General features: G+C 34.0%; 1 protein-coding gene, 1 long non-coding RNA gene, 2 other non-coding genes and 2 pseudogenes across 4 annotated transcripts; 1 reads left to right on the top strand and 5 right to left on the bottom strand.

Moving 5' to 3' along the window:
- The first annotated feature begins 6,919 nt into the window (after positions 1 to 6,919).
- Positions 6,920 to 17,654, top strand: LOC107845393 (protein root UVB sensitive 6). Its single transcript, XM_016689688.2, has 13 exons — positions 6,920 to 7,519; positions 9,421 to 9,519; positions 9,626 to 9,739; positions 10,631 to 10,702; positions 10,904 to 11,014; positions 11,104 to 11,223; positions 13,590 to 13,691; positions 13,808 to 13,880; positions 14,199 to 14,282; positions 14,373 to 14,437; positions 14,570 to 14,671; positions 14,745 to 14,927; positions 17,122 to 17,654. The coding sequence occupies exons 1-13, from the start codon at positions 7,130 to 7,132 to the stop codon at positions 17,185 to 17,187; spliced, it is 1,581 nt and encodes a 526-aa protein (XP_016545174.2). The 5' UTR covers positions 6,920 to 7,129; the 3' UTR covers positions 17,188 to 17,654.
- A 2,535-nt stretch (positions 17,655 to 20,189) lies between these two features.
- LOC124888122 lies at positions 20,190 to 22,692 on the bottom strand. Its single transcript, XR_007046099.1, has 2 exons — positions 22,452 to 22,692; positions 20,190 to 20,467 (listed from the first exon to the last, which is right to left on the bottom strand). It is a non-coding gene; the product is annotated as an uncharacterized LOC124888122 (long non-coding RNA).
- LOC124888409 lies at positions 20,734 to 20,928 on the bottom strand. Its single transcript, XR_007046529.1, has one exon. It is a non-coding gene; the product is annotated as a U2 spliceosomal RNA (small nuclear RNA).
- Positions 21,372 to 21,551, bottom strand: LOC124888189 (annotated as a pseudogene).
- Positions 22,515 to 22,709, bottom strand: LOC124888404. Its single transcript, XR_007046524.1, has one exon. It is a non-coding gene; the product is annotated as a U2 spliceosomal RNA (small nuclear RNA).
- Positions 22,710 to 23,687: 978 nt separating this feature from the next.
- LOC124888190 lies at positions 23,688 to 23,846 on the bottom strand (annotated as a pseudogene).
- Between the last annotated feature and the right edge of the window lie 1,495 nt (positions 23,847 to 25,341).

The raw sequence follows: 25,341 nt of genomic DNA, 5'->3' as shown, positions 1-25,341 counted from the left end.
CGAATTGCATATGATTTAATGATTTATCAATGTATCATGCTTCAAGGGTTGACTTTTGCTTCTTTTGGTGGCGAAAGGCTTGGTCCACCGAGCAAGTCGGCGATGCGCCAATATGTTCTTTGCATCGCCATTCTGCTTTTCTTTTTCTTGGCTTTTTTCTATCAGATTTAATAATGGGGATGCTTGATTGGTGATTCGTTGATCACTTCGGCGATGCAACGAAGTTTCCTTTGTATGCCTTTCCAAGATTTTTGCTTCCATCTTCTATTTTTTTTGCCTCTTTTTGCTATTTTGCTCACTTCTAGGTCTTTATTCTAAAATTAAAATAAATTAGTATTAAAAATACTTTAATATAACATTGAGGACATGTTTTATCCTAATTTTTAGGGTATATGAGTCATAATTTGTCGATTCATCACATTTTAGGCTTTATTTGAGCATTTAATTGCATTATTATTGTAGCGATATCCGAGTAAGGAGTTGTAAATGCTAATATTTATGACTGCATGACTATTTATTTTGATGGTGTCAAGTGAAAACTGATATCATGAATTATTGATACATTGAGTTGATTATGAGCTCACTTATACATGTATTGAATGAATTTTAATATTCATACTAATTAGTTGTGAGCTTATATCATCATGTCACATATGCATATTCTTGAGAAATTGATACCACTGATACATTCTAATTTTTATAAGAAAATGAGATACCTATAAAATGCCTATATCAAGGAATGTACCAGTAAGGTTGATTTGAGACATGAGATTGAGATTATATAAGTATATGGGTTGCGAACCCATGATACGTCTTACTTGATAGCTGCGAGCTCGGTGGGTATATACAAAAAGTTATACAATGACTTTCAAAAAATTTCATCATCTTCCCATCATCATTGCTATATTGCACTGCATTATCATCCTTGGTTTGGTTTGATATTGTATTAGTATTTACGCTTGTAATGTATTTCTGTGTTAAGACCTTTGTTTATGATATTGTGTTTAAGCATTCAATTCACTTTATTATATTATCTTATATCATCATTTACTGAATTTGAAGGTTGAAATGTTTGAGACGTGTGATATGATTGATGCTTAATAAGAGAGATAGATGTGTAGTCCCTGTTGGTAGTATAAGATACATTCGTATATATGTTCACTCTCTCCCTATTTTATCTCATATTACTTGATTGATTATAATTGATTTTCCTTGTTCAATATAAATGAATAGTGTTGACTTACTAGTTAATGTGTCTACCTTATTTTTGGTGAATCCGTTGACAGTTGTGTTGGATTACCCTGATAGGATGAAAGGATATAGCTGTGAGATATAGATTGTTTGGGGGAAACCTTGGGTGGTGATTCTCACTATCACTTTGAATTAGGGTCGGTTATCAATGATCCTTACTGAGTACATGTGATTTCATACAATCCCTTACTTTTATCTTTTTTTCTTATTTTTCTGCACCACGTGCAGGTATTGAATCGAGTAGCAACTTGCAGCTTGTTTTCATCCAGCAATGACGTTGTGGAGATAGAGATAGTACTGACGGACTCCAAGCTTACTCGTATCTCTCTTCATTTTTTAATCTTTGTTCTTCCGTTTCTCTACTTTCATAATTGTGAATTTGGGTTGGGTTAAACTTTCTTGTGCAGAGGCTTTGACAAGTATCATCACGTGCCTATTTTAGGTTCGGATAACTTTGCTAATCCCTTCAAAATTTATGGTGCATCTAATATACAATGTGAATTTCAAAACTATTATTTCCTCTAATTTATGTGATGTTATTTGACTTGACATGAAATTTTAAAATTAAAAAAAAATGCATTATTTCCATCCTAAACTATACACGCAATTGTTGAGACACACCTGAACTTTAGGAGGGTCCTATTACTCCCTGGACAAATTAAAATTATATTTTTGGCAATCTTAGTTTCTATGTGGCACATATGTGTGCCTACGTGGATCTTTTGATATGTTGATTCACTAATGTGCCACGTAGATGCTAAGGTTGCCAAAAATACGATTTTAATTAGTTTAGGAATAGTAGGACCCTTCTAAAGTTCAGGTGTGCCTAAGCAATTTTGTATATAATTCAGAATAAAAATAAAATATTTTTCCTAAAAAATATGATCTAAAATAAGTCATAAATATTTTTATTGTTATAAATCATCCCACTAGAATCAAATCAGTCTTTTAAAATTAAATTATTAATGCTAATTACTAAATTACTACTATATATAAATATGGGTGAAGCACACGAGTGATGATTGTCGTGTGCTTCCTTACAGAGGTGTATTTGGAATTCTAAATTGTTGACATTCTAAGAATTTGTACAACATTGCAAATAAATAAACTTTTGCAAATTTTGGACAAAAAGCCCAAGCCATATCTCTTTGGCATTACTGGGCAGACAAATTGTGCCCGTTTAATTTTGCAACACTTATTTGGAAATTATCTCCCTTTAAATTTATTTTGTCTTAAATATTTTTAATTTGTTATTATTTTCTTAATTCAAAGTTTTTTTTGTTTGTTATATATTTGCTAATTAGGTAAAAGAATATTTTAATTAACAATTTTAAATATTTTTTAAAAATTAGATTGACTCACGATATTTTATTTGTGCTAATAATCTGGATCCAGAGAGTTACATATATTATGTGAAAACTACGTAAAAAGTTCTATACTAAATACAATAATTTACAACATAAAATATTTAAAATCATATAAAAATTTGCTCGACTTCATATTTCAGTTGTACCATGTAAATTAAGACAAAAGAGAGAGCGGACAAACAGCTCAAGCAGGTAGCAGATGGTTGTTATATCTGTTTTTAGCTGTCTGCTTCTGGTCGAGAGTATGCTTGTAATTTTATATTTTTTTAATTTTAATGTAATTATTTTATTTTTATTTTTAATTTACTATATATTTGAAAATTGTGTAAAAATTATTATATATTTAAAAATTACATAAAGATATTACAAATTATAATAATTAATAATTTAAATTATTTAGAGGCAAATAAAAAAATTTGGTTGAATTGAAATTCTATTAGTGCAATATAATATTATTTGAAAATATTGTGAAAAGTAATATAAATCACAAAAATTAAAAAATTAAAATATCTGAAAGATGTATAAGAAATTCTTTTGGCTTTTCATATTCTATCAAATGTCACATAAATTGAGATAGAGGGAATAACATATATTACTTGAAAATTACGTAAAAATTTGTATAAATCATAATAAAAAATTATATAACAAATTTAATTGATTTTCTCAAATATTCCATTAATGCCACGTAAATGAAACAAAAGAATAACATTCTATCAAATGTCATATAAATTGAGATAGAGGAGTAACATATATTACTTAAAAATTATGTTGAAAATTGTATAATAAATCATAATGTAAATTTATATAGCAAATTTGATTGATTTTCTCAAACTATTTCATCAATACCACATAAATGAAACAAAAAGAGTAACACATAGAATCTGAAAATCATGTTAAAAGTACTATAAATCAATAATTAATAACTTAAAATATTTAAAAATCATATGAAAAATTTGTTATACTTTTCAAATTTTACATGTATCACATAAATTGAGATAAAAAAATAATATAAATTGAGCCCATACTAACACAAATTTCAAAATCTAATATAAAAATATGTGTTTCTTTTGAAAAGCAACTAAAAAGAGAGTGCATTATGAAAGCATAGTATTTGATATGGACGGAGAAAACATCTCAAGACAGTAACAGTTACTTCACCTTTGGAAACCATACACCGACCTGAACAATCACTAGCTACATTATCAAAAGTGTGCTATTTGTGCCAAACAAAACAAGCTGACTTAACCACAAACGACGTACCTCCATTCCTTAAAATTTCAGTTAGCTTTATATTATAATTTTATTTTTTTTCGAAAAAAATGTTGTCACCTCTAAAAGAAGCCTTCTAATCCCTTTCGTAGGCTCCACATGCCCCCACCACTTTCCTCTTTACCCTCTATTCGTACCATCTTTAGTCTTTTCCCATCGACATTTCCAAAGCTCCCAAAAACTTCCTCTACCAATTCTCAACATCAACAATGCTAACTTGCTTGTTTGTGAAACTCTTAGTATTAGTGCTGATCTTGCATGTGCTCCTCCGGTTCCTCCATTTTATTTTATGTGTTTATATAACATATATTTAAAAAATTATTAGTCTCTCCATCTTATTTTATAGGGAAAAGTCTCAAATATATCATCGAATTATCAGAAATGATTCATTTGTCATTCGATAAAAGTTTATCTCGTTTATATCATTGTCATTACAAAACAGATTCATTCATGCCATTACTTGTTAACGGTATTTTTTCAAAAACAGTTTTGTCACGTGTCATCTTATTAGAAGTCCACATCATTAACTAAAATAACAGAAAAAGGTTCAAATATGTTATCGAACTATCAGAAATGACTCATTTACGTCATTAAACTATTTTACGTGGCATTTTTACTTTTTAATTTGTATATAAAAAAATGTCAAAGTTAAACACTTACGATTTTCACTTTTTTCACTAAAGTAAAATAATTTTTCAAAAAAAAGTTAAAACTTTTCATGATCAAACGACTACTTAAAATACTCATTTTATCTTTAAACGGAAGAAGTATTAGTCCAAAATTAATGATTTTTTAGCCTCAATGCATATTTATGAAGAAAAAGAAACTAATTTCTCCGTTTCGTATTACTTGGTCCTTTTGCTAAAAGTATTATTTCATTTAAGTTGTCATAATTCTAAAAATAATAGAAGTTTATTATATTTTGTCAATACTATCCCTATTATTCAATGACTATGTAAAGTGTAAATACTCAAATTTATATTTTCACATCATAATTAATAATTAATAGGGTTATTTTAGTAAAATAAGCCTCTATTAAATATTTTCTTAAGGAGAGTGACAAGTCAATAAGGATCAACCAAAACGAAACAGGGGAAGTAAAACATAAATTGTAGTTTATTTTTTATATTTATCCTTTTAATATTATCAAATTACTTTTGAAATTTCAGACACATTATAATAAAGTTAATAAAGTCTCTCGGAACTCCTAACCTAGAAAATGTAAATAAAGGGTAAAATTAAAAAAAAAAATCTCAACATTTCTATTTAAAAAGGTCAAAGGCATCGACAGACCCTCAAACTTGTTTCGAAAATTCACTTAGACCCCTCAACTAAGGCATGTACCTATCAGGCCCCTAAATCTTCCGAATTTTGATCCAATTGGACATTTTTTTTACACAATCAATAAAATGTATATAGAGTGTGTAACACACTCACCTTACTTGACACCAAATGACCAATAAAAAATACGTGGCAAATGAATTTTTTTAAAAAAGTTATAGGTTATAATTTCAATTAAATAATGACACATGTGGGTCCAAAAATTATTTTAACTATATTACTCCACAACAATTAGAAAAAAAAATATTTTAAAATTAAAAAAAAAAAAGTAACTTACCCTACCACCCTCGCAAGCCCACCCCATCGTCTTCCTCACCCCATCCTACAACAATTCATCTTCATAATCTTTTCGACAATCTCAGAAACAACCTAATCTTTCTGAAACCTATCATTTTCGACACGTAAACATTGGTGTTTAGGCAAATTAGATTTGCGAAATCCATTGTTTTTAGAGTTAGTTTGTGCGTCCCTTTGTCATAGTCAACAGTAGCTTATTTTTTCTTGTCAGAGGTTGTAGTTTTTTTGTTTTTGTTATTGGGTTTTTGTTGGTTTAAGGTGAGTGTAATGAAATGGGGTTTGAATGTGGAGCTTTGTATGGTGAAGCTATGGAAAATCTTCTGCTGTTTTGAGGATAAAACCTTTGATGTTTGGGTGTAAAGTATCGTTGTTACGGTATTTGTATGGTTTAAAAACTGGTTCCTCCCGCCTCCCCCCCCCCCCCCCCACTTTCATTCTCTTCTCCAACAAGAAGCTGAACTTTAAAAAAAAAAAAAAAATTTGGTCCGAAGATTCTTGATTATGAGTTTCATAATTGAAAATTAACGAATTAAAGAGGGAAAATTGATTTACGATTTGGATGACTTGTAGTGGGATCAAGAAGACGGTGAGGAAGAAGATAAGAAGAAGATGGTGACTGGGGGGGGGTGGGGTGGGGAATAAAGAAAAGGGGGGGGGGGGGGGGTGAAGAAGACGATGGGGGCGGGTGTGTGTGTGTGTGAAGAAGACGATGAAGAGGGGGGATTCTTTTAAAAAAAAAATAATTAAGAAGTTATAATAATTAAAATTAATAAAAATAATTTAAATAGAAGTTTTTTAATTAAAAAAATATTATTTATTCTATTATTAAAAAAAATTGGGCCCTCAGTGCCACTTGACACTTTTCTATTCGTGATTTAGTACAAAAATCACTTCACACGCGCCTAACTCGAGTAAAAAATACGCGCAGTGTCATGGCAAAAAATGCTCAATTGGATCAAATTCGGGGGTTTAGGAGTCTGATAGATACAAGCCTTAGTTGAGCAGTTTAAGTGAATTTTCAAAACAAGTTTGAGGGTTTGTCGATGTCTTTGGCCTTAAAAAAATATACCATTCACTTATTTTACTCTGTTTGTTTTTACTTATCACTTTTTAAAATAACACATCTATTAAAAAAATAATTATTAATATATATATTTTATTATGTTATTTTTATTATTTTTTATTTTTTGATATGTCAAAAATAATAAATAAAAATTAAAAATTAATTAAAAAATAATAATAATAAAAAAAATATTTTAAATATTAAAAAATAGGTTAAAAATTTATTTATTTTAGATTGGACGAAGTAGTAATAAATAGCAACAAAATAGCCCCGTTTGTGAAATTTTCTTCAAAATAAAACAGCTGAGTGCTGACTAAGCACAAACTACGTACACCGCTAATAAAACCTTCTCATCCCTCTTGTAGGTTCCACCACATGCCCCCTCCCGCTCCCCCACCCCGCACCCCCCACCACATTCATTTCCTCTTAGCCTCCGTTAATTCCATTCACACTCAATTCCCATCGTCATTTCCAAAGCTTCAAAAATTCCCCATATAAATAACCCTCTCATTCATCTGATTAACCAATAAAGCGGTCGATAATGAAGCAGCTTAAACATCCTCCAAGTTCAACTACATCATCTCACGATCCTAAATTACTCGTCCGTGAAACACTCCGGATCACCGCTGATCTCGCATCTGCTCCTCCATCAGCTGCTGTGCCACCTGTTTCTCCATTGTTATCCTCGGAAACAACGACAAATTCTCTTAATTTTGGAGTTGGTGTTGATCGGCAATTTGTTGATTCGAGTTTGAGATTGTTGTGTTGTGAAGAGATCGATGGGAGAAGATGGAAGTATTTTACTGATGAGAGTAGTTGTAGTAGTAGTAGTGGTGGTCGTGTGGGTGGTGGTTGTGAACAATTGAAGTTGAAGAAGAAGAAGAATGTTATTCGTGCTGTTAGTTTGCACTCTCCACAAGCTCCTATTGAGGTATTTTGCTTCGAAATTAATTGTTATTTTTACTTCTTTTTTTTCAGTGAAGGATTAAAAACATACTCTCTTCGTCTCATATATTAGTTCATCATCATACTAAATCAAGATAAAATTAATTAATTCTTTTCCCATTTTATTCGAAATTTATTGATATTTTTATTTTTCTCCATGAAGGATCAAAAACATACTCCGTCTCTTATTAGTATATAGAATTAATTAATCTTTTCCCATTTTACACCTACAATTAACCGTATACATTAAATGTGAACAATTACAATTTTAATACCCATTCTAAAAGGTAAAATAGTAAAATTTTATTATTTAATTTAAGATTTCTTAATCACTGTGTAAAATGCAATGTGCTCAACTAAAATGGGATGGAGGGAGTAGTTAAATTATGTGATTTTTCTAGTTTCATAGCTGAGTGTGTGTGAGTTTGGTAGCACATCTCAATTATCAATTGTTCCCCTTTTCTACCTGAATTATGGAAATATTTTAGTTAGAAAAAGGAGAACAATGATAATTGAGGTATATTTTGATAAATAATTGGTGCTATGGTGAAGTTTGATTTTTTTTTTAAAATGCATTGACGTGATTGATTTCTTTTTATTAATATCTGTAATAAAATTGAAAATACTCTTGCTCTTTATAGCTGTTCAAATTAGCAATTCTTATTGTTCTTTTTCTGTTTTCTTTTAAGTAGGTTTCTCAAAAAAATCTTCTACCCGCTCCGTCCATCTTTACTCCAGTATTGACTGGGAACACCTTATAAATAATAAATAGAATGATAATTTTATTGTATCACTTTTTGAGTAAAATAAAATTCAACATTTTTGGGAAACGTATTGGGAAATGACTAGTTAATAATAAGGGTAAATTAGGAACTAAGTGATAAACTATCTCTTGTTTTTCCAAATTGGTCAAGTATAAGTGGACATTTATATTTAGTATAGTCCATAAGTAAAAGTAGACGGAGTAGTTGCATAAGCAATAGTTTGACTTGACACGGAGTTTAAGAAAGTAAAGAAGACTTTTGAATTTTGTGGTTTTAATTAAAGATATGTTTAATGTACCAAAATGTCCGATCTTGTGATCTTAAACATGCAACGTTGAAAATTGAAATCAATGCCAAAAAGAAGAGGAAAGAGGTATTCTTTTTGGAATGGACTAAAAAAGAAAGACAAAGAAATTGAAATGGGGGAGTACTTCATTTTTTTAAAAAAATGGATGGCGGTGTCGGGCCAGCTCGCGGCACCTTGACTCATGGATCAGAAGTCAGTGCGACAATCCTCAATAACAGGTGCCTGGTGTATTCACCAAGGTAGAAGTAGCTCTCTCTCATCCTGGCCCCCAAATTTTTTCAGAAGTAAAAAAGGAAAATGAGACTTTGTTTAAGATTCTTAAATGACAAAGATTACGGTATCACGACTTTCACATCAATGACCAAGAACTATATTACGGTGATATGTATTTGCCGGCATTTACTGCATAGGCTGCTAAATGGAATGTAGTGGAGAACTAGTGAATGAGCTAAAAATCAAATTGCTATAGCGGAAATTCTCTAAATAGTTTAATGAGAATTTTGTTAGCATTCCAAGTGTAGGATGATGAAATTCCAATATTAAGCCTAATTTCAGTGAAGTGGAAAGGTTTTTCTCTAATGTGAATCAACAGAACAGTCTCTTGTTTTATAATTTCTGTAAGCTACTAAAGTAGGTGTGTATGAGGAATGCCTGTTAGTATGTTGTAAGATGGCCATTTGAGTAAGACATTGTGCACATATTTTTATGGTTACAATTTGTGGGTGTGTGAGTAAGACATTGTGCATGAATCTTAATAGACAAGGAAATCTTAGTTTAGAATGTATTTTTTATGCTCCTATCGTACATGTGGTGCAGGAGTTCATGGCATTCATTAGATCCTACGTGGTTCCGGAAGGTTTTCCTAACAGCGTTACACCTTCTTATGTACCATACATGACATGGAGGGCACTTAAGGTATACAACTACAAAATAAATGCTCTGTGCTGATTGCTCTTTTGGCTAATGTTTCATAACATGCTGCTGTGGTTATTAACAACTACCTTTTGGTTGCCACTTGTAGCACTTCTTTGGTGGAGCAATGGGTGTTTTCACGACGCAAACACTCTTAAATTCAGTAGGAGTCTCCAAACATAGAACTACCCCTGGTGCTGTAGCCATTAACTGGATTCTCAAGGTACAGATGGAGTCTTTAACATTGTTTTAGCAAGTACTTAATACGAAAAACTCTTAGCTACATGCTCTCTCTGGACATTTGGTCTAGAGTTGTGACTTGATATAAGAATGTGGATAATATTATACAAAACATTAGAATAGGTTCTGTGAGATTAGGTTGTTGGTTTGGCATTTGAGTCTGCATATCAGATATATGTGTATTGTAAGCTATTTACATGCTAACAATATCCAATTTTTTTTTCCAAAGATCCTAATAAGATGTGAAATTTTTGTTACAAAATTTTAGGTAGGTGGCTCACACAATTCAACTGCTCTCTTTCCGTTTCTTCCGGCAGTTAGCACTCTATCTTACTAATCGTTTTTACGTTCCTATAATTTCATAAGTTTTTCCAATATCTCTAGATTAGGTTGTTCGCTTTGCCCTTGGTCACCATATGAGATGTAACAGTATCCAAGAATCCCTGTCACCCAAAAAGCAGATGCTTTCTTTACTTTTTCTGACTCAGAAGCAGGAACGCCCGTTCAATCATATGAAACTATTTCCCAGGAGAGCTTCATAACCTGAGCCAAATCCATCTTGGAAATTGTGATAAGCAAACGAACTAGGAAAAAAACTTAGTTTTAACTCTTTCTGGCTTGAGGATGCGTGTGAAGAGGTGGGGTGGGGTTGAGGGGTCTTCATGTATCTAAAATAGTCTAGAATGTTCAAGATCTAAGCTTAACTCTTCAATCGCTTCTGATTCTCTCAGCCTTGAATAAACCAAAGTCAGATAAGTGCTCATTTTTGAACTGTTACGTGTATTTTATGATATTCTGAGAGCTCAAAATGAATTCTAGAAACAGCTCCTTTCATGTTACATGAATACAATCTGGAGGTAAATGCAATTTTCAGGATGGTGCTGGTCGCGTGGGGAAGATGCTTTATGCACGGCAAGGAAAGAAATTTGATTATGATCTAAAGCAGGTATTTTCCATTGTTCCTCTCTGATCATATTTTGGCTGTTTGTGTTTTTCTGTTTTTTGTAGAATTTTTTTTCTTAGTTTGGGCTATGGGATGGGTAAGGGTTGAGCTTCAACTTGTAATTTTTGTTAAACTAGTTCATTTTTCCTTATAATTTTTTGTCTCCTTTCCTTATAATTCTTGTTTCCTTCTCACACCCTTCAGCTAAGGTTCGCGGGTGATCTTCTGATGGAGTTGGGAGCTGGTGTTGAGCTGGTAACTGCTATTGTGCCACAGTTTTTTCTTCCTTTAGCCTGCGCAGCGAATGTGGCCAAGGTTTGTCGTTGTCCATTTTTCCATTTTTTTTTTCAATTGCATGCACATACAGCTGCTAAGCCCTCAAGATTCATTTGAATTGCTTACAGAATGTAGGTGCTGTTACTTCTACTTCAACTCGTACTCCTATATATAAGGCCTTCGCTAAAGGGGAAAACATTGGGGATGTAACAGCTAAGGGCGAATGCGTTGGCAATCTTGCTGATTTAGTAAGTTTTTCCAATCTTCTTTTCCTTCTTTTCTCTTTTTCTGGTGATGAAGATGTTGATTTGATCTTATTTTAAAAAAAAGAAGGCAGCTGGGTGCACAAAACATCTCGAAATTCACATTGCATCAAATCCAATGTTTAACAAACGTACTGAATTTGGCAATATGAAGGGGAGCCTTGGAGTAACGGGTAAAGTTGTTACCATGTGACCAGGAGGTCACGGGTTTAAGCCTTGGAAACAGCCCCTTGCAGAAATGTAAGGTGACGCCGCGTACAATAGATCCTTGTGATCGGGCCCTTCCCCAGACCCTACGCATAGCGGGAGCTTAGTGCACCCGGCTGCCCTTTTTTACAGAATTTGGCAATATGACCATTCTGATTTCAATTGCATGGCCTCTAGAGACCTAAGTTGCTCGGACTCTCCATAAATGTTGCCACACCCGTATCGGATCCTTCAAAAATACACTATTTTTGGAGTATCCGACACGCACCCGTAGACATTTTTGAAGAGTCCGAGCAACTTAGCTTGAGACCACTTCTTGAAGCAGGTATTATACTAGTCTGGCCACGGTAATGTAATACACTATAGTCTGCATTAATGATTCAAATGTCATTGCCACAAGAGTAGCAGTTCAATTTTTTTTGAAAGGGAAAAGTGGCAGAAGAGGAAGTCACTATACTTTATGGCCATTGTTGCTGGTTTTTTAAAGTGATAGTGTTGCATAACTACTCATTTTCTCACTATTTTTTCACTAAAGGTTTCCTGTTCGAGGGCTTTGGTGAAGACAAACTGAAACAAAGGCCATATTCTATGGTGGCTAGTTAAGTTTTACGTAGTAGGGAAGCTGCAATTGACTTTGTGATCTACTGCTACGTCGTGTCTTCATAATGTTTCTAGGAAGTTTGCTGAAACTTTTCACTTGCTTATTGGTGAAAGTTACATTTGAGAGAAAGACAAGAAGGAATTGAAATACTGCTTGATTATTTCCTCAAGCTATTGGGGTTTAAATTATTACAAATCCTAAAAAGGAAAGAAAATCAGTACATAATTACAATATAAGTAGAGCACTGTTAATTAAGCTATTTACTATATCAATGATATTCTAGAATATTCATACAAATCTTAACACACTCCCCCTTAAGCTGGTGCATATATTTCATATGCACCAAGCTTGCTACATATATAACCTATTCTGGGACCGATGAATAACTTGGTAAAAATATCTACAAGTTGATCATATGACCATAAGAAACTTGTGACAGTATCTCTGGAGGGTTTCTTTTCTTTGGCAAAATGAAAATTTACTTTTATGTGTTTGGTCCTCTCGTGATACATTTAATTTGATGCAATGTGAAGTTTGGCTTCATTACTACACATAGTGGTGGCAGACGGGTGGGTTGGGTTAAATTTGGGCGGGTTTGGTCATAACCCAATCCACCCATATTTTACAACAACAACATACCCAGTGTATTCCCAACTAGTGGAGTCTGGGGAGGGTAGAGTGTATGCAGACCATACCACTACCTCAAGAGAAGTAGAGAGGCTGTTTCCGATAGACCCCCAGCTTAGGACTAATAACAGTGTAACAAATACAAAAAGTAAGCGGATACAAACTAGTATGGTTCACAAAACAAACTAACAGTATAACAAACACAAAAGATAAGTGCATAATAAACTAGTACGGGATGCAGAAAAGCCAACACCACTAACCCCAAAAACTACAGCCCCAATACTACGAACCAGAAACTCCAGACCCAAAGGAGCACTCCCCTATTACTACCGCTGCGCTCCCACCCCCTAACCCTCTACCCTAATCTGCGTCCTCCACACCTTCCTATCAAGGGTCATGTCCTCTGTAAGCTGTAATTGCTCCACCCATATTTTACATGGCTAAAAAATGATTTCTATATTTCCATAATTCTTGCATTAAATATTGGTTTCAAACCAATATTTATGCAAGAATTATGGAAATAAAGAAATCATTGAACTAGGGAGTATCGAAAATGTTAAACACGGTGAAGCTCTTTTCTATGAATTACTATCTGTTGGATATATTATATTTCTTTTTGAAACAAATTGTTGGGTTACTGTACTTCTATTCGACTTTATCATTGGAGTTGAAGTACTGATTAAAGGAAACGAATCAAAATAGTGAAACTTGTTCCATTTGTATAACTTTGTATAGTAATATGGTAACATTTATGGTAATAAAATATCAATGTGTTTTACCACTGCTTTTTTAAATTTCTAGAGGGGTATTTTCAAGCTGACTTTTTCTACTTATGCTTTTCTGTTTAGTGGGTTCTATGATGCATCTTATTAATAACGTGTTTGAGCTGGAATAACTTGATTTGTTTTTTATGAAGCTCGGGACAGGATTAAGCATCTTGATTTCTAAAAGGAATCCATCCTTGGTCAAGACATTTGCCTTCCTCTCATTTGGATATGTCTTCAGCTCTTACCGAGAGGTCAAATAGTGTGCAATGATTTATAGTTCTGCACCTTCTTAACATACTTGTCTGATTCTGTTCCTTTGTATTTTTCCCATTTGACTGAAGCATCTTATTGCTTTTGTATGTCGTAGGTGAAATCTGTTGTGCTGCATACCCTGAACCGTGCAAGATTCACAGTAGCAGTAGAATCTTTCCTAAAGACAGGTTGGGAGCGCCTCCTTTCGTACCATGATTTTGTTTGCTGTTAACCATCTGTCATCACAACTCGATGGTTCATCTTACAAATTTTTGGTGAAAATAGGACATTCAAACATTTTCTTAACTCAAATCTAGCGAAATTATCTGCTTTTGTCCTCTTTTACCATTTCTTCTCCATTTTGATTTCCCATAGAGTTATGTGGAGTTATCCAAAAATATGAAGAACTTTTTATGAGTGAAGCAAAGCAGGAAAGGAAAGATAAATTAACAGGCATATATCTTTTTTCTCCGAGTTGATGTCTTATTGTGCTTCTTGCTCTCCAGGGAGAGTTCCAACACTGCAGGATGGAAATTCTAGGGAAAACATATTCAATTTTCCATGGAAAAATCACAGACCTATTATTCTTGGTAATTACGAGGATAATACAGTGTTTATTTTGTCACCTGAACATGAATTCATCAGACGTACTCATTGCCAATTAAACGAACTGGTTGCAGGACCCAGATTTCGAGAAGCTGTCGAAGATCCAAACTCATTTCTTGCTGTCAAGCCCATCTTTGAGGTATGTTTTCTAGGGTGAGTGAATGTCAAGGGGAGCTCTTGTGCACATAGCAAACTTACATTTTCTTGTATGTTTCTTCTACCATTTTCTTGTATTCATACTTGTGAATTGCATGTCAATCTTGATTAACAGAAGGAGAACTATATAGTGACATACAATCCTTCCAAAGGAAATATATACGTGTTGCTCAAGGATCAAGCTAAGTCGGATGATGTACTGAAAGCAGCATTTCATGTAAGACATCCGACTTACCCATGTGATGACTGTGCAACTCTTAATTACCTACCTAATTAACTTTCAAACACAGGGCCATGTGCTTCTGCACATCATTCATTCATCCACCAAGAAACAGTCTTCCTCCAGGAGACAGCATGAAGATGAACTGTCATTGTCCTTGCTATCAGCTGCTGATCTTCAAGCTCATGTTGTAGACTCTTACAAAATGGTCTCTGCTTTATATATGCCTTTCAAGAGCAAAGCTAAAGAACAGGTGAAGCGAAATTCGCCACTTCCTGATGCTATTTCTGATATATATGTTTTCTGTCTTAACTGAAACATCGATATGATATGTTACTTCTGAGTGCAGCAAAACTTCTGTTAGTTATTACCTATAATTACACTTGAATAAAGAAACACATACAAACTAAGGAAGTATCAGGAAGGCCAAGATGAACAAACCAGAGTTTCTCGGCCTTCAATCCATTCCTTTTTCTTGCTCCTCCACTTCTCCCAAGTAAGAAAGGAAAGGAAAATGGAGTTGGGAAACAAGAGCTGGAATAAGGGTGTGTTTATGCATGGAGGAAAATATTTTCCAATTTTCCTATGTTTGGTTGGAGAAATTGTTTCTCCCCGAAAACAAGTTCCTTAAAAATACAAAATCAGAAAAATGACTTCCCTATTGGAAGTAGGGAAAACTAGTTCCATAAGTGGCATTCTGTGATAATCGTCTCCCTCCCAATTCTAAACCCTTGCTCCCCCCATCCTTGACCTCTGGGTTCTGTCATACCTCATACCCCATTCCCCAAATTCTCCATCCCACACGCCTCACCTCCACCCTCATAGTCTTTGTCTAAAGTATATATAATTCTCTTGGGACAATATTTTTTTATTGTATTACCAAACACCAGAAAATAGTAAGATAATCACTTACTTTCCAGGAAACCAATTTCCCTTCGTACCAAACACACCCATAATTGCGTGTCCATGGTGTTAAAATCACGTTCGTCACGAGCGGCAATTAGGATTTGTTTCTTTGGTATTCCTGAGAAAGCTATATTACAATGTTTTGCCTTGTATAAAGTTGTTGGTGTCCTTACAATGTCGGAGCTGGGGGCCTTTTGCTCAACTTCCCCTATCTTGATTGAACTAGGTTCTTGAGGGGTAGGTGGTTGGGTTATGTTTGGTCATTTATCGTACTGAAAAATACATACAGTTGGTTGAGTACTGGGATATATGATATGCTTTATTTCTCTTCAAGTGTGTCGTAATGGATTGCCCTTTGTCTACTCTGGCATGTTCATCATGTTCTTTTCTTTTTTGATCACCCATTTGGTTGCTCCTAATTTCCACACTAGAGATGCAACGCTATCTAACAGTGAAAGAAGAAATCTTAAAACAAGAATCTTGGGATATTAACTTTTCTTGTGTGGAGGTTATCTAAATTCACCTCAAATTTCTAGTGAATAGCTGTGGTCCTGATATATGGTGGCCAAGGCGTCATGCGCTCCTCTGGAAGACCCTGACATGGACTCTTGAGCTCCGTTTCACTTCTATACTTTCCCCTGAAAGTTTAATACTTCATAATCATTATGACTGAAGTTAAAATCCTTCTCATTCATGAATCAACATGATTAGGATCTAGTAAAAATCTCATAGCATTGTGTCCCTTTGAATTACTCTTTTTGTGGAAGTGGAAACTTACTGATGATATATAAGATTACGTGCAGTGTGACATATGATCTAGCCTTGTAAAAGGAATTCAGATGGAATCTCTTGTAATTGGTTATATCTATGTATTGCCTCCATAACATACATAGCAGGTGACTCCAACTTATAAAATGTGAATGCCATCCAGATTTAAATGCAGTTACATATAAAATCACTCCACTAGTTGGAGTATTTTGCTTATACTCCTAGCCCATACATCAGTGGCGGAGCCAGGATTTTCAGTAATGGGTTTTATGAAGAAGTAAACACACAAAGACCAAAGAGGTTTCAGCATCTCTATATACATAAATAATAATTTTAACCATGTATAAAGGGGTTTGGATGAACCCCTCGGTCCTTCCTGGCTCGGCCCCTGCTATCCATTCTGTTTTTCATTACCTTGAAGGTTCGACTCCAAAAACTGCTGCTAGATGTATTTTCAGCTAGCTGGATTAATTCAAAGAGGTCGTAAGGGGTAATAATTATCTTACCTGACCAACTCATTATCATTCTCTCTTTTCATAGGGGGTGAAGTCTTCTTGGCTACCAACAAATTATCCCCATTTGAGTTGGAATAATCTTTTAGGAGCTGAAACTTTTTAATATTCACATTGCAAAATATTGATGGAATTAACAGTGGGAACGGCGAATGTGAATTCGTTGTTTGTCTGCCTCACCAGTTTGATTATTGCAATACTTACGGGAGGCTGCTCCTTTTATTTTGTTATGTTGGTTGGTACTCATTTTACATCTTGCAGGGTTGGGTGATGTCGGAATCACTACTTAATCCTGGCCGAGCTCGGCTTTGTGAGATGGTCAAATAAGATACGCAACTGTTGGAGTTGGTTGCAGAGGAGCTAAAAATCTTCTTTACAATTATTGCATGGCCACTGATGGCATTTCAAAGACACTTGTGCATCTCGTGGAATTCGCTACTTGGCAGCAAATGAGATCGGAGACTGGAAGTAATTACCAGTTGTTTTTTCTAACGCGACAAGTTGCCTGTACATCAGCAGCCAGCGACTAGCGTAAGCAAGAAGTGCACTTTGTGAAAGAGATTTCAGTATTCTTGTTTATTCCACCATAGTCTAGTCTTTGATGTTTTCTTCTTGCTTTGCGTATAAATTTTTGGTTCAATACTCTGCTGTATGCATACAAGGGTACCGATTTAGGGTGGGGTTGGGGGGTTGGCTTGTTGTTTGGAGACAAAAGATGGCTCTTCGACCCTCCAGTTTCTTGTTTTTCATACTTTGTTTCTGCCAATGTAATGTAATATCTCCATTTGGTGTTCCTTTTCTTACCTTTATTATCCCTTAACTCGTATGGTAGAATAAGCAAACATGAGGGAAAATGGTACTTTTTATTATTGGTAATCTAGTTCTTTTATCTTTCTTTTATCGGAAAAGACTCAAAAATACTCCTGAACTATCTGAAATAACTCAAAAATGCCGTTGTTAGATTTTTGGCTCAAAAATACTCCTTCCTCTAACGGAATTCAGAAAAGGATCAAAAATGTCCCTGAACTATTTATAATGGGTCAAAAATATCCTCTATTAAACATTTGGCTCAAAAATACCTGAGTTAAACCCTAACTTTTAACTTTTTAATCCTAATACTTTAATTTTTTTACATAAAAGTATTTTTTTAATTTTAAAAATAAGATAATGAAAAAAAGTGTTTGAATTATAATATAAATTGGTTGAGTTTGATTTGGAAAATAAACATACATTTATTCTAAAAAGGAATTTTCACTTTACATCTTTTTAATCTTTAAAGAAATTAACGAAATATAAATTTTCACTTAAATAAATTACCGAAATATAAATTAAATGATGAAATTTATATAAATTAACGAAATAATTTAATTTCGTTAAATTCCCCTCTGTTAAATATTTGGCTCAAAAATACCCCTCCCCTTAACGAAATTAAATTATTTCGATTGAATTAAACCCTAAATTTAACTTTTTAACTCTAATACTTTAATTTTTTTACATAAAAGTATTTTTTTTAATTTTCAAAATAAGATAATGAAAAAAAGTATTTGAATTATAATATAAATTGGTTGAATTTGATTTGGAAAATAATCATACAGTTATTCTAAAAAGGTATTTTCACTACATCTTTTTAATCTTTAAAGAAATTAACGAAATTAACGAAATATAAATTTTCACTTAAAGAAATTAACAAAATATAAATTAAATGATGAACTTTATATAAATTAATGAAATAATCGAAATAATTTAATTTCGTTAAGGGAGGGGTATTTTTGAGCCAAATATTTAACAGGGGGTATTTTTGACCCATTTCAGATAGTTCAGGAGTATTTTTGATCCTTTTCCGAATTTCGTTAGAGGGAGGGGTATTTTTGAGCTAAATATTTAACGGAGGAATATTTTTGAGCCAAAAATCTAATGAAGGGCATTTTTGAGCTATTTCGGACAGTTTAGGGGTATTTTTGAGCCTTTTATCTTTCTTTTATTCAGCAAAAGTCTTGATTGGGTGTGAGCCGACGGCCCACGTATCAGATATTAAACTGATGATCCTTCCTCGGAGAAAAATAGAGGTAGTATCATGAGGCGATGGTCCAGAAACAAGCCTTTTCCTCCTTCGAACTGTAATTTAGGGGCACACTAAAAGACCAACACAACATTAGAGTCTAGGACATCACTATGTATGCACAAATGTACTTTGACAAGAAGAGATTTGTTGTTCCTCGCATTATTACTTTGACAAGAAGAGATTTGTTGTTCCTCGCATTATTTCAGCTTAGTTGTTATTAATCACTTATCAGGGCTTCAACGGGTCCATTGATAGAAACTAACCTTACTTTTTCCTGGATGCGTTGACAAGTAAAGTCCTGTCTTGGTCCAAGTGGGATAACATTTTTGCTTTTCTCCCGTACATTTTCCTTGTCAGTGGCGAAGTCAGCATTTGAAATTTATGCCTTGTTAACTTGCCAACCACAAAATCCAAACTCATTTTAATTACTAGGTTCATAATTAAATTGTTATACATATTTAATGATTTCCAAATTTCCGAACTTATAACTAATATTGTAGCTCCGCCTCTGACAGAAAAAAAAGGAAATATTCATTTCACGATAACTGAAAAAAAAAGAATCCAAGCACAAACTGAATCACACAAAAAGCTCTAATTTTTTTAAAATTACATAAACGAAACAACAGATAACACTGAAGAAAATAACAACATACTCGGTTCATTCACACAAAGTGAGGTCAGGATAGGATAGAATCTACGCGGACAATCTAGAAAAAGACATACAAAAGTACAAGAAACTATAGGCCGTAACAAAACAGCATATTAATCCTTCATACGAAACACACTGGAAATGTTGAGCTTTTTTTAGTAGATAAAACCTTCTGAGACTGGAAACGGTTCCAATTAACATTAGTTTTGTGAAAATACTTCCTGTTTCTGAAGGATTAACAAAATAATAAAACAAAAGTGCTCATTTTGTTTAGTCATAGAAACCTACCCAAGATTATCATTCCATAATTACATATTCAGAATGACATAATACTAGTTCTGAACTAAAATTTGCACCGTCTTTGTTAAGCCAAGCTAAAAAACAATTAGATTTGATTTGCTGGGGTCAACCCTAATGATAATTCGACCTATGAGTATATTACCATAACACACTACACTTCTGAGATTTTTTCACCTTCTTATAAACACTAAAACTATATTATACAACATAACCTTCAACATGATTTAGCAGCTAGTTCAATACTATCATTTTGATCTCCTAGCCTACTATCAACGCTTATAGTCTAGTGGTACCATTGAATTTTACACACAATAATTCTGGAATTTGGTTTATTATTATGAATAATAACAATCCACATAACTAGAAGGATAGGGTCAACAATGTTTTTACTGTTGTGAACTGCCTCAATTATCAATGCTGCTAGTCGCGTAGCTACATACAGTTTCGTCGAAAATTACATTGTGCATACAGAAAATTATATAATGTATAAAGGTTACAAATGACTTTTTGTACTTATCTTGAACACCCTTACCGAAATATCTGGTTTTGCCACTGTTTATGCTGCTAACTCAAACCTGTCAAAATTATTTGAAGGTCTGCAAAAGTCATATCAGATAAGTGGTAATCATACAGTTATTACCTGTAAAAAACTCTAAAAACTCCCACGAGACACTAGTATAGCCAGTGTGTCCAGGACATTACATATTTTAACTAATACACATTACGCAAATAACAAGAAGAGGGTGCTTGCAATTTCATTCTACATATCAAAGAATTCCAGTGCATAATTCCATTCTAAGCTATAATTATCCTCAATCTTGTGTAGCCAAGCACGAGCAGAAAACAATCAAGACTCAAATTGGTGGGGTGCGCTAGGCCTGGGCTGTAGTGCATCACCTAGGCAACGCATGAAGGCCCAACTAGCAAGCTACTCTTACGGACCTTCCCATCAAAAAATTGAGTTAATATCATGTGAGCCAATTACTCATATATCAGCTATTAAACTGATAAGAACAGATACTACACTTGATCTTAGTCAAAAGGCCGAGAAAGGTATGCTGTACTTTGGTCACGGATCTCCTCATTTAAACTTCCTCTCAACTCTCTGCTTTCGTTTGCTATCGATGTGGGTTCGTTCGCTATCAATGTGGGATGGACGAGCGACAAACCTTAATATATTACTTTCATGATTTTAAAGGTGGTACGCATCAACTGATGCAACTCTGAGAGAACAACTGCTAGGTGGAGCTAGTATGTTCAACAAAAGTTTGATTCTTCTTATTTCTTACTGCGAGGCTGCCCATTTCTTACTGCGAGGCTGCCCAGTAAGTGAAAATACTTCGTAATTCTAAAGTGCACTAACACGATCATAGTTAAAAGGGGAGGCCATTATTTCTTTTAAAATAAGTGAGCAGCTGCCCTTCTTTTATGTTGCATTACACAATAACTTTTATGTTGCATTACACAATAACAAGAAGAGGGTTGGTTGCTTATCTATCTGAAGTGCCCTTCTTTTATGTTTGCACTACACAATAATAAGAGGGTTGTTGCTTATATCATGGACCTTGCCCTTAAAAAAATTGAATTATATCATGTGACCCAATGGCTCACATATCAGATATTTCACTGATTAGAATAGAATACTATACTTGATCTTAGTCAAAAGGCCGAGAATGGCATGCATTACTCAGTGTGCAGACCTCCTCTTTCGTAGTGCTTCTCAACTCTATACTTTTCGTTTTCTATCGATGTGGGACAGACGAGTGACGAACCTTAATATACTACTATAACTCTTTGCTTTCTTTGAATTATAAATAACTAATTCCAGAACGAAAAAGGGGCTTGGAGCCACAAACCTATTTACACCATATTACTTTTTTCCGGTTCTAAGATTGAACTACTACTTGTCCAAAAAATTGTGATGTGCCATCGAACTATTGACCCATGACCCATCTATGTCATCCATTAAAAATTTAACTCATTTGTTCCACTATCGTTACAAAACAGACTCATTTATGCCATCATTTTTCAACAGTGGTTTTGCAAAATCAGGTTTGTAACACGACTTTTATTAGAGGTCCACATCACCAGATTGGAACTCACTAAAAATCTGACCTATTAAAAACAACCCGACCATACCCAAACCTTTTTTCCTAACAAGACCTGCACTTGTGATACGACATAACCTTCAACATTTTTAACTAGTCCTGTAGTCCAATATCCCTTTTGACCTCCTAGCATCTACTAGAAGGAGAGGGTCTTCAACTTTTACTGTTGCGAACTGCAAAAATTATCAATGCTGCTAACTCTAAACCTGTCGATTATTTGAAGGCCCGCAAATTTCATCCCGGTGAAGCGGTAATCATTCAGTAATAATTAAACTCTACGCGTTATGATACAATCAATATTCCTGTAGAAGACTCCCAAGACGCGAAATGTAACCAATTAACCATCAGTTTTATGGAAACTTTTTTTGGTTTTAAGGAATTAAAACAACACTAGTATAGCCAGTATATGTTTTGACTATGTACATTAACACAACAACAAGAAGAGGGTGCTTGCTTATTCCATTATACATACCAACGATTTCCAGTTCCATAATCAGAGTCGAGCAAGAGAAGAAAACAATTAAGACTTGAATTGGCAGGGTGCGCCAGGCCTAGGCTGTAGTGCAACGCCTAGGCGACACATGAAGGCCCGAGTAGCAAGCTACTCTAATGGACCTTCCCCTCAAAATATTGAGTTAATATCGTGTGAACCAATGGCTCACATATCAAATATTAAGCTGATAAGAACAGATACTACACTTGATCTTAGCCAAAAGGCCGAGAAAGGTATGGTTTTCTTCTTCCTTGGACCTCCTGTTTTATTCTTCCTCTCTACTCTATGCTTTTCATTATCTGTCGATGTGGGAAACCTCAACATCTTGGGAGAGTTTTATGTTTGAATTTGAGAATATATAAATTTAAAAACAGAGAAAAAACAGTGCCAAAGCTAACTATATAGAGAAACATTTAATAAACTATTCCAATTTGCTGCAAATAAATATGATATAATCTTGTTTTTCCCCCAAACTACATCAATTGTATTTATTTCACATTCTGGCCATTTGGTTTATTATTTGAATGTTAATAATTCATATAACCAGAAGGAGAGGTTGTTTGATCTTTATTTGTGAACTGCCTAAATTATCAATGATGCTAACTCCAAACCTATCAAAATTCTTTGAAGGCCTGCAAAGTCATACCGGTGAAGCGGTAATCCTACAGTAATAAGTTAGCTCGACGCATAATGATACAACGTGTGTTTCCTTCAACTTCTTGTGTGTAACTATTTAATTGACATCATTGGAGAAACTAAGAATCAAGTGTTTTGATGATTTTCTATATTCGCTATGACTGCTCCTGCAGAAGACTCCCGGGACGCGAAATGTCACCAATTAACATCAGTTTTATACAAACATTTTTTGGTTTAGAAAACTCTCCGAGACGAGGCATGTACCAATCAACATTTGTTTAGTTAAAAATACTTGGTGATTGATTCTAAGATGGACTAACACAACATTAAGATGGTTAAAGGCCAGGACACTTTATGTTTTGACTATGTGAACCAGGACACTTCATGTTTTGACTATGTGAGCTGCTGCCTTTCTTTTATGTTGCATTACACAATAACAAGAAGGAGGTTGCTTATCTATCTGTCTATATCAAAGATAGATATCAAAGATTTCCATTTCATAATTTCGTTGTAATCTACATAATTTGCTAAATCTTGTGTGGCAAAGACCAAACAGAAAACAATTTAAGACTTGGTTTGGTGGGGTGCACCAGTCCAAGGCTGAAGCGCAACACCTAGGCGATACATGAAGGTCCAAGTAGCAAGCTACTCTAATGGACCTTCCCCCTCAAAAAATTGAGTTGATATCCTGTGAGCCAATGGTCCACATATCATATAACAAACTGATAATAAAGGTATACATTACTTAGCGTGCAGACCTCCTCTATCGTAGTGCCTCTCAACTCACACGAACCTTTATATACTACTATTACTCTTTGCTTTGTTTGAATTGTAAATAGCTAATTCCAGAACGAAAAGGGGCTTGGAGCCACTAACCTTAATATACTATATTACCTTTTACTAGTTCTAAGAAAGAACTACTACTTGTTGGAAAAACTGTGATATCTCAAAAGGGAAGATTTATCTTGGAAAAAAGCACAGATATGTCATCAAACTATTGACTGGCTCATTTATTCCGCTACCGTTACAAAACAGACTCATTTATGCCATTATTTTTCAACAGTGGTTTTGCAACACTGCGTTTGTCACATGGTATCTGACCTATTAAAAACAACCCAACCCATTTTTTCTAACCCAACCCACACTTGTGATACAACTTAGTCCTCTAGTCCAATATCACTTTTAACCTCCTAGCATACCTTCAACGCTTATAGTCTACTGGTACCTGTGAATGTTATGCACAATAATTCTGAGTTCAATTGACAGAGTCTCATTTCCCTTTTTGTAATGTGGCCTTTGTTCATTTCTTTGGTTCACATTTGGTAAAAGCCTACCAAAAACTTTTGAAAGATTATTTGTTGGTTAAATAAAGTTGCTACCAAAGATTTTGTTGTAAATTTTTCTCATTCACATGCAAATGTTGAAATTTACATCTTCCGTTAACCATGGATGACATCAACAAGCCAATTTTCATCTCTATAAATAGAGACTTCTTTCTCATTCATAATACACCATTTTGAGAAGAACACCAACATTTGAGAAGATTTAGTTCTATTTGTTTTCTTCATTTGTAGATAGTATTTGTGAGAGAGTTGTGTTGGGAAATACTTTGAGTGACCTCTTCTTTGGAGTGATATTTTTGAGGTTATTCTTGGGTATTTGGAATATAAGAGTATTTAATTACTCTAATTTTGCACTCTCTTTTGTTCTTTTGATGTTTAGTAAAGTTGCTCCTCCTTTTTGTTGTGGACTTAGGTCAAGTTGATCTAACCACATTAAATTTGTGTCTCCTTTATTTTCTCAACTTATCGTTATTATCATCTTTGTTATTATTTTTAATTGATTACTTTGTTTAATCCGCACTATCCGGGATTCTCGATCTCAACACTTTCTGATCCCGAATGTATGTTGTTGGTCTCTTACTTCTTGTTGTAACTATACATTCTGGCCATTGGTTTATTATCTTGAATATTAACAATTCATATAACTAGGAGGAGAGGGTCTTCAACTTTTACTGTTGTGAACTGCAAAAATCATCAATGCTGCTAACTCCAAACCTGTCAAAATTATTCGAAGGCCTACAAATTTCATCCCGGTGAAATGGTAATCATTCAGTAATAATTAAACTCTACGCGTTATGATACAATGTGTATTCCTTTCAATTTCTCGAGTGTAACTATTTAATCAAGCATTTTCATGATTTCTTATATTCCAATTCTGCTCCTGTAGAAGA

Source organism: Capsicum annuum, chromosome 10, assembly GCF_002878395.1.
Source record: "Capsicum annuum cultivar UCD-10X-F1 chromosome 10, UCD10Xv1.1, whole genome shotgun sequence".
Lineage (NCBI taxonomy): Eukaryota > Viridiplantae > Streptophyta > Magnoliopsida > Solanales > Solanaceae > Capsicum > Capsicum annuum.
The sequence above is the reverse complement of the archived record's forward strand: the minus strand, read 5'-3'. Positions and strand labels throughout refer to the sequence as shown.